At 38.5% G+C, this 10,936-nt stretch overlaps 1 protein-coding gene across 1 annotated transcript in view; it reads left to right on the forward strand.

The window, feature by feature from the left end:
- LOC106878494 (ras-associated and pleckstrin homology domains-containing protein 1) overlaps positions 1 to 10,936 on the forward strand; it is a gene marked incomplete at its 3' end in the record, with an annotated part of 336,047 nt that overhangs the window by 304,353 nt on the left and 20,758 nt on the right. Inside the window, exon 6 of the mRNA XM_052970936.1 lies at positions 8,367 to 8,444. Within this exon, the coding sequence (XP_052826896.1) occupies positions 8,367 to 8,444 (78 nt within the window). The remainder of the gene's footprint in view (positions 1 to 8,366; positions 8,445 to 10,936) is intronic.

Raw genomic sequence — 10,936 nt, forward strand, 5'->3', positions numbered from 1 at the left:
TGTATATATATATATATATATATATATACACACACACGTATATATAAATGTATATAAATATACACACCCGCACACATATACATGCATGTTGCATGCTCTGTTGTTTTGACATTTGTAATTATCAGTGCTGCATAATTATACAATTTAATCTATCATTTCGTATGTGTGTGTGTGTGTGTGTATGTATGTATGTACAGAGAGATAGACATAGATATAAATGTGTATGTATACGCAATCATGTATATGTACGTAAATTATGCACACATGCACGTAGTAGCATATGTAGCAGTATGATGTATAATATATATTAGTAAAATTTTGTTCCCCGAGTGTTTAATGTTAGTGTGACATGAAGAGAATTTTAATTATTTATCCATGAGCAACCAGGGTGGGGGCGAAGAGCAGTAATAAGTTTGTGTGAAAGATAGTTTAATTCAACAAATTTCTGCTGCAACGATCACCAGTGTTTCCTGATATATTATGTGTTGTTGTGTTCTTTAACCCTGGGTTAGCCGTCACTGAGCACACCTCTAGTGTTATGTGGTATGGACAATATTATTAATTTTATCAATGTATTGTTGTGTGTTATGTATTTATATTGTTATTTTATTATTGTCTATATGTTGTCTACTGGTGTGTGTATGTGTGTTTATATATATATATACATATATGTTTATATATCAATTTTGTGTATATAGATATTGTTTTCATTACTTTACTTATTTATACTGATGTGGTAAGTATCTTTATATATGTATAGCAAATGATATATTTCACAATGTGGGTATGTGATATTTTGGCATGCAACTATTGTATACTATAAAATATACTCAACGTTTATCATAAGTCTACTGTGTTCGCAGTGTGCTTTTACATTACTTGCTAAGGTTATCTCTACAGATATTCTACAGAAATAGGCGCAGGAGTGGCTGTGTGGTAAGTAGCTTGCTTACCAACCACATGGTTCTGAGTTCAGTCCCACTGGCACCTTGGGCAAGTGTCTTCTACTATAGCCTCGGGCCAACCAAAGCCTTGTGAGTGGATTTGCTAGACAGAAACTGAAAGAAGCCCATCATATATATTTGTGTGTCTGTGTTTGTCCTCCCAGCATCGCTTGACAACCGATGTTGGTGTGCTTACGTCCCCGTAACTTAGCGGTTCGGTAAGAGAGACCGATAGAATAAGTACTAGGCAGCCAAAGAATAAGTCCTGGGGTCAATCTACTCGATTAAAGGCGGTGCTCCAGCATGGCTGCAATCAAGTGACTGAAACAAGTAAAAGAGTAAACTATACACCAAAAATCAGTGCTGGTTAGACTTTCTATATCTGTAGAGATAAACCTTAACATTTCACAGTGTGTATATCAGAACTATATATTTTTCAGTGTACACATCGCTCAGTGGTTAGAGCTTCGGGCTCACAATCATGAGATAGTGAGTTCGATTCCCAAGCCAGACTCTGTGTTGTGTTGTGTTGTGTTGTGTTCTTGAGCAAGACACTTCATTTCATGTTGCTCCAGTTCACCCAGCTGTAGAAATGAGTTGCGATGTCACCGATGCTCCTTTGCCTCCAGCGTGGATGACATTGGTGGCGTGAAGAGGGGTATGCATGGGTGTCTGCTGGTCTTCCATAAACAGCCTTGCCCTGACTTGCACCTCGGAGGGGAACTTTCTAGATGCAATCTCATGACTGAAGGAGGTCTTTTTTTTTTACCCTTTATCAGAACTATTATATATATATATATATCACACACACACACACATACGTAAGTGATCAGGTGAAAGGAAGTATCTCTCAGTGTAGTCAAGTTTCATAGGTGCAGAACATGTCTACATCCTCGGATGCACATATTAGTGTTTGTGCAAATCATAATTGTTTTTTTTTCCTGCTTTTATAAATGCAGTAAATTACACAAATGCAGTAAATCCTCTGAAGACTTAAGGACAAAGTGTAGAGAAAAATGTTTATTGTGGCTGAAAATGTCTCTATAGTATATTTACTTTGTATTTCATATTAGGAGTCTGCAGAATCTATGAAGGATCTTGAAAAACATTTGTTTGTTTGTGTGTGTGTGTGTGTGTGAGAGAGAGAGAGAGAGAGAGAGAGAAAGAGACCAATATTTCTGGTGGGTAAGGAGGAAGTTAAATGTAAATGGATATTTCATGAGAGCTGCTGTGATTAGCAGAAATTTCATGTAGGGATTTAGTTTCCTGGTAGGGGGTCACCTGGGCCCTGTCCTCATTCTCCTGCTGTTTACTGTAGCTTTTTATGTAATAATGCAAGAGTTTGAGATTAGATGTTCCAAAGAAACATTTATTCTCTGAAGACTTAGGTGTGGCTCCTCACCTTGCCAGCTCCAGTCAAATCGTCCAACCCATGCCAGCATGGAAAACACACATCAAATGATAATAATGAATGATAACGATGACCTGCATCTCATTATACAACCTATTGAATAAAGTTCCACGCAGTGTAACCTCTGGCAGAGTGACAGAGTAGTAAAACTTGAAATTCATTTACTAATTAACAAGAAGTATTAAATACCAACAGACAGAGAGATGAGGAGGGGTGAGTGAGCACAAGATCATAGTGTCATTTTAGGAAGTGGCCTTGCTCGACAAGTAATTTGGTCAGTACTCCTTTTAACTGTTTTATATTCATTGTTTTATATACATGAGAAATAACCTCTGTTTGGTTATGTAACGTGAGTCTTCCCCAGCAGTGTAGTTGCCCCTATCGAATTACAGAGCAGGGAAGCTTCCTTCTGACAATACATTCCACGGCTTTGTTAACATGTGAAGCCAGAGAGAGAAACCTGTCATTTTTAGCATCTGCTCTCATTCCTCCTTTGTGGACAGGATATTTGAAACCTTAACTGGAAAACTGCCAGGGCCCAAGGCTGAGTTCAGGTTCATCTCATCAATGGCCAATATTATACCCTCTTTGCTAATGTCAATATAAGTGATGGTTGCCTCTTCCCTGTGTGGATCTGCAGTGTTGAAAAACTCACCAAGCTTGCTTATTTGTATATTTCCAAGTTTAGAGGTGAAAACACTTTGGAATTGTTTATTTAGTAGTACACTTACCCTTGTGGAGTCTGCAGTCGCTGGACTGTTTTCATCAAACAGTGGCCCTATCTTGTAGTGTACTGAGGCATATTCTTTTGCAAATTTGTCGAAGGCCTGAGGTTTTGTTTTCATATTTTCAACTGCCCTAGTTTCTCTTTCTTCCCTTTATTTTTCTAAGATGGGTGCAAGGCTCCTGGAGTTCTCCGATGCAACTGATTTACCAATTTGCAACACAGACTTTAGGAAACCTGCCAACCACATTTCATCACTTACCAATCTGACAAACACACAAGTCAGATAGATTACATTCTCACCAAGGAGCAGGGAAGAAGGGTTATTATAAATACTCAAACCTTACTGTGTGATGAACGCACTGTACAACATAGGTTGATGGCTAGTGACTTCAAAGTCAGAGCTAGGAAGATGTATAAATGAAAGATGACATGGAGAAGAATGATATGGAATTGAAAAAGACCTCACAATTGGGAATAGATTTAGAAAAATTCTAATTGACGCATTTCGCTGTAGAGAGAAATATTTAGATACTTGTTATGTAGATAACAACTGGGAATTTCTGTGAAATAACCTGCTTAGATCTACAGATCAGACGAACTAATTTAATATGGTGGTGGACATGGTTGAGAAGCCAGTAAGCAGCTAGGTGATGTGATAATTGGCTAACAGAAGAAATTTTCACCTGTCCTGCAATGTGAGAATCAATGGTATGAAGTATTCAGAATTGCCAGGCAATGTGTTAGAGAGAACCAAGGTGTCATTGGAATGATGAAGGCATATTTACCATTGAGATGGAAGACAAGAAAATGGTATGGAAGTATTATTATGAGAGGTTATTGAATGTGTATAGCACAAGGGGCTACCTTGTGCTGACCCTTCAGCACCAGTCATTCATGTTGAAAGCAGCATTGTAGATAAACTGATTAAAGACATGAATAGAGGGAAAGCAGTGGGTCCATCAGAGACAGTTGCAGATGTACTCAAAATATTTGGTGAGGTAGGATATATGATTAACTCCAGGATAGCTAAGTCATAAGAAGGAGTCATACCCAATGACTGACATAGCAGTATCATTGTAAACTGCTACAAAGGCAAAGGAGACACCTTAGAGGAAAACATCTGTGATTTTGTGCCTGGAAGAGGTACCAGGGATACAATTTTCCTAATGAAGCAATTGCAGGAGAAATACTTGACTAAGAGTGAGCCATTATTCTTGGCCTTCATTAACCTGGAGAAGGCGCTTGTCTAGGTACCATGTACATCTGGTGGTCACTAAGGAAACAAGGTGTTGACGTATGGCTTGGGAGAGTTGTAGAAGCCTTGTACGAAGATGCATTAAGTAAAGTGAGAACCAATAACCGTTTCAGCAATAAATTTAATGTGTAGGTATAAGAGTTCATTTAGGTTCAGTTCGCTGTCCCCCACCTATTCATTATGGTCCTACAGGCCATAATAGAAGGATTGTACATGGGAGCTCTTATTCATTGATAATCTAGTTCTCATAGCTGAATCTGTAAAGGAATTAGAGAGAAAACTCCAGTTTTGGAAACTAAGCCTAGACTCAAGCAAATCCCAAAGTAAACTTAGCATAGACGAAGGTCTTAGTATGTGGCAGAGAAGGTAGAACCCTAATATCTTGTTGTTCTTACATGTTTGGTATTTATTTTTACTATTGCTATCAATCTTTTGACATTACTATTCTTGTTTAATATTATTGTTGTTTATTATTATTATTATTATTATTATTATTATTATTATTATTATGATGCTCGCTGATGTTATTGTATTGTTAACTGTTGCTATAGTTAATGTTGCTCACATTTGAATTGTTCAGTGTTTTGGGCCTCCTACATTGGTTGGTCTGGAAGATGGGACCAATGCCCATGGTGTTCACAGGCTCTCCAAGAGTGCTGAGATCAGTGTGGTTAACATTCTTCTTGAATAGTTGTAAGTTAATGGCTGCAGAAAAAAAACAATGCAGGGAGGAAATTCCAGAGGGACAATGTTCTGGTGAGGAAGGGCTTGGTATTTGGGTTAGTATTGAGCATGGGGTAGCAGAGATAACATAGGAAATAAGCGACAAGGGCGTCCCTGAGAGGAGATGACACAAGATAAGTTAGCTTCAAACAAAGAGCAGAAACCATTGTTGTCATTGTTGCAGTAGTAGTAGTAGTAGTAGTATTAGTAGTTGGAAAGACAGATGAGACAGCATGTATGTGGGCGAGAGGTTGGAATGTGTTGATGGCAAATGACCCATCTTAGTCAAGTGACCATTCTTTGGGAGTGTTCCACAATGTCTCTGTGTGTATCAACAACTGTTCCAAACCTCAAAGCAACACTTTTTGTTACTATTGCTCTTAAAGAAGTGATTTTAAATTCTCAATCGCAGGATAATGCTAATAATATAGCCTGAACAGGATAAACTACCCCTATTTTGCAGAAAAAAGTGTAGGTGGTTAGCTATGAGACTCGAACTCACACCTCCGTGATTACGCGTTGCGGTGCTCTGACCGATTGAGCTTGGAATGATACAATTTAATGCAGCTGTTTTGATGCTGTCGGTTTTGGCACAAGTGACTGGATACTCAACTCGTTCTGGCAATTGGAAGCAAAAAAAAACACAAACACACACACACACACACACACACGGATAGAAGAAGTGAGGGAGAGTGAGAAAGAAAACATTACAATTTATTAATTGATTGTAATTAACCTAACTACTGTCCCTCTCCTCATACGCAGCCATGTTTGCACAGATAAACAGGCAAAGTGAGGAGGGGAGAGAACATCAGAAACATTAAAATATCAGCATTGAACCAGCAATGCCAAACTGACGGCGCCGAAACAGCTGCGCCAAAATGTTTCATGCCTAGTTATTGTTACTTTCTTACTGTTCTCATATGTTCACTGTTGTTATTGTTGCTGGTGTTGTTGTTGTTATTGTTGCTGGTGTTGTTGTTGTTACTGATGCTGTTGTTTTCCCCACCGAAATGCACGAATATTAACCCTCCAGCATTTAAACCAGCCAGATCCAGCCTCTCACACTATCCTACAATGTTGTTCTTAAAATAAACAGTCGCATTATCAAGATCTTGAAGCTAAGAGATACTCTTTTTACTCTTTTACTTGTTTCAGTCATTTGACTGTGGCAATGCTGGAGCGCCACCTTTAGTCGAGCAAATTGACCCCAGGACTTATTCTTTGTAAGCCTAGTACTTATTCTATCGGTCTCTTTTGCCGAACCGCTAAGTTACGGGGACGTAAACACACCAGCATCAGTTGTCAAACGATGTTGGGGGGACAAACACAGACACACAAACATATACACACACATACATATATATATATATATATATATATACGGCGGGCTTCTTTCAGTTTCTGTCTATCAAATCCACTCACAAGGCTTTGGTCGGCCCGAGGCTATAGTAGAAGACACTTGCCCAAGGTGCTACGCAGTGGGAATGAACCCGGAACCATGTGGTTCGTAAGCAAGCTACTTACCACACAGCCGCAATATTGATTCAAGACAACATGAATAGATAAGTATGACATGTGACAGGATAATCTGAATGGTGAAGGGTTGATAATACAGCAGTATTTCCAAAGATAATGGCCCATGGTTTCATTAAGGAAAAAAGATATGAATATCAATGAACCCATTTGGAGGGATATTGTGCTGGTGCCATGTAAAAAGCACCTATGCTAGTGCCACATAAGACACACCTGTGCTGTTGTTACCATGTAAAAATCACCTGTGCTGGTGCCACATAAAAGCATCCAGTACACGCTGTAAAGTGGTTGGTGTTAGGAATGCACTCAGTCAAAGAAAACCATGCCAAAACAAGACAGTTGGAGCCTGGTACAGCTCGCCAGCTCCTGTTGAACTGTCCAACCCATGCCAGCAAAGAAAGCAGACATTTGATTATGATGATGACGAAGACGATGACGACGATGACGAAGACGCTGGTGAAGACGATGACGACAATGACAATGATGATGATAATGGTGTCAGTGTGGTAATGAGGATGAGGTTGTAATTAGGGTAGAGATGGTTGTGGTGGTTGTTTCAGATTGATACCTTCAATAAGATTCTCGTTGTTGTTGTTGTTGTGGTGGTAGTAGTTATAAGGATTGGTGATGTTGTCGTTGTGGTCTTTGTTGTAGCACTAATGGTAGTCATGGTAATTGTTATATACACTGGTGTTAAATATATTCATGATTTATAATCATTGCATACAATACTACTATACACACATTTGTTATATTTATTTTGTCTTCACATAAACCAGTCTGATTTAATGAATTGTCTTGCATGTACCCTGAGTACAACACATCTTTTACCCTGTATAAACAGTTCACCCCACAGTGAGATACATTATAATCTAAAACACCATATAAAACTTATATTGTGATAAGTCGGTATAACAGGAGTATGTACCCTAAATTGGGATGTAAGGTTTTCTAACCATTGTACTGAGATCATATAGGGGTATAGGGTATTACAGCAATTGTGTGTACACATTATTGTGGTATTGCGGTAATAACATGCATAATAACTCCGCACTGTTATATGTGTGTGGAATAACACAAATACAGTCATGACCAAAAGTTTGGAACATTTTTTCAAAAATTAAAATTGTTATTCCCCAAGTACAATTTGATTCAAATATATACAACATATATATTTGGGCATTTAATATAAAAATTCTAATTTTCAGAATTATGTTCCAAACTTTTGGCCAAGTAATAATATATTGCAGATTAAATATAACTTTGGGCATTAAATAAAATTAAAATAAATGCGCCCTTTTAAAGCCTAGCCAGGCTCATGGGCCTGGTTTCAATGGCGTATGTGTTCCCCAGCTGGACGGGACGCCACTCCATCGCAGCGTTACTCATTTTTGCCAGCTGAGTGGACTGGACCAACCTGAAATGAAGTGTTTTGCTCAAGAACACAACGCATCGCCCGGTCCAGGAATCGAAACCACAATCTTACGATCATGATGCTGATACCCTAACCACTGAGCCACGCGCCTCCTTATATATAAAAATTCTAATTTTCAGGCCTGTGTTCCAAATTTTATGCCACGACTGTAAATATGAATTGATAGTCATAAAACTAAGGTGTCTGCAAATTGAAAAAAAAATGTATTCTATGCATTTGAAAGCAGAATGTGTTATTTTATATTGCAAGTATATGTGTACACACCCACCTATGTATATACTCATGTATATGAGTTCCAGTAACTCCCTATTACAACCATTATTTGTACATTGCAGGAGGAGCAGAAGGCAAGACTGCAGGCTGAGAAAATCCGTATCGCCCTTGAGAAGATCAAAGATGCTAAAATTAAAAAGGTTTGTATTTGATCTTAAATTTACCATCATTTCCTAACTCTACTCTAAATACCACCCATGACAATCACATGTCTTTATCATCATCTCTAAGCTCTACTCAAACAGCTCTCACATATTCATACCATGTCTTCTTAGATCTCCCGCTTCTACAAGTCCCACCCATATTTAGAGATCTCACTTCTTTACACAGCTGTCCTTATCCATATGCATCACATGACCATACCAACACAGTCATCTCTCTTGCATACTACATCTGATGCTCTTTATGTCCAGTTTTTCTCTCGATACATTTGCACTTTGTTACCTATGCACACTTTCTAGTCTTTGCATATCCTCAGCATTCACAGCCCACATTTCACTAATGTATAGCATTGCTGTTCATACACAAGTATCATACAATCTGCCTTTCACTCTGAAAGGGAAACCTTTTGTTACCAACCAAGATAACGGCTCTCCCATCTTGAACTCCAAAGGAGTTGGTCTGCCTTTGGCATTAATCACAGCTTTAATACATTGAAGAATTGACTCATACAGGTTCTGAAAAGTGGTTTGGAGAATTTTGAGCCATTCTTCAAGTAAAACCTGCTTTAACTCTTTCAGTGAAAATGACAAAGAGAAGCAGCTCCTCACTTGCTGCTCCAAAATGCACTTTCAATCTATTATATTTAGATTCAGTGATTTTAGGGACCAGTCCAAGTGGCTTACCATTTTGAGTGTGGCCGTTGCCAGTACCACGTGAGTGGCACGTAAAAGCACCCACTACACTCTCAGAGTGGTTGGCGTTAGGAAGGGCATCCAGCTGTAGAAACTCTGCCAGATCAGTTTGGAGCCTGGTGCAGCCATCTGGTTCACCAGTCCTCAGTCAAACCATCCAACCCATGCTAGCATGGAAAGCAGACATTAAACGATGATGATGATGATGATTTTCCTTGTGAATCAGCACATTGTTGTCCTGGAAAACTGTACTACCATCAGAGAAGTGTCTGTACCAATGGATCGACGTGATCTGCCAAAATACTCAGCTAATCCTTAGCTGAGTTAACTCTACCACATAGAACAACCAATTGGCCAAGAGAATTCTATAATATGGCAGCCCAAATCACCACAAAGTCACCTCCATGCTTCAAGATGGGGGCCAAACAATCAGAATTAAGGACTTCTTTGAAATGTCTTCATACATAAATTTACCCTGATATGGGATGATTCACCACAGAAAATGACATTGTTCCACTGAGCCATTGACCACTTCTAATAGTCTAGTGACCATTTTTTTTTTTTCTCTATTCATTATTGTTGATGGGGGACAAAAGATGTTTCGCACTTGCAGCCCTCCCATGTTATCCACTTTCATGGAGCTCAGAACAAACTGTTTTGTTTGACACAAGATTGGTAGGATAATGGTTTAGCTCTGTTGTCATTTTTGCTGTTTATAGTTCAATGGTTTTAAGACAACACATGTCACTATTTTGTGGTCTCTCTCTCTGTGAGATTTGCATTCTGTCCAGAATTATTCTTTGCTACAACTGGTTTTACCTTTGTTTTGGAATACCAACATAATATTTCAGACCGTGCCTCTCAAAACATTCAACAACTCAGCAGTTTTAGCATATGAAGCTCCAGTCCTCCATGCTCGAGCAATTTGTCCTCTTTGGAAATCAGATAGGTCATGCAGTTTAACTTATTTAAATATAAATATCTGCAAAAGAATAAAAAAACAAATTTTAAAAACAGAGGGCTACATCGTGAAGTACAATAATGAATAAATAATGCATATAAACACAAATATACAAACTAGAACAGTTTGGGATTTGTCATGTTGCCAACAGAAGAATAGAAGAAAATAGTTAAATAAAAGTGATGTTTCCATTATTTTGTCCAACCCCTGTATATCGTGTGTGTGTGTACAGTGCATGTGCACTTGCATCCCAGTAAGTCCAAGTTCCATCATCACTGCAACCTTTTCCCCCATGTCTGAGTTTGTGGGACGTATGCACCCCCTCTCTCCCCCTACCCACATCCAAGTAACAACAATACACACACATACATACATATATATATATACATACATATATATATATATATATATACATATATATGTACATATATATATACATATATATATATATACATATATATATGTATGTATATATATACATATATATATATGTATATATATATATATTAGTAGTGTGACTATTTCCTCTGAACATCTAAATAGTCTGACTTTTGGCAATTTTCTACACACACACTCACACACACATACACACACACATACACACATGCACGTTCGCATTTATGCTTCTCCTTTCCCTTCCACCACCCCCACTCCTCCCGCTCCTGGGTATAATATAAACTGAGTCATAGTATGGTGACGGGAGATTGGCGGATGATTGGGAAAGGGTATTAGCAGCAGCAGCAGCGGAGGCATCTGTGATGTAGCGCAGCAGGGAGGTGCCGATGGCATTTATACTCTTGAAGCTGCATGAGTAAAG

Source organism: Octopus bimaculoides, chromosome 9 (assembly GCF_001194135.2).
Source record: "Octopus bimaculoides isolate UCB-OBI-ISO-001 chromosome 9, ASM119413v2, whole genome shotgun sequence".
In the NCBI taxonomy this organism is placed as follows: domain Eukaryota; kingdom Metazoa; phylum Mollusca; class Cephalopoda; order Octopoda; family Octopodidae; genus Octopus; species Octopus bimaculoides.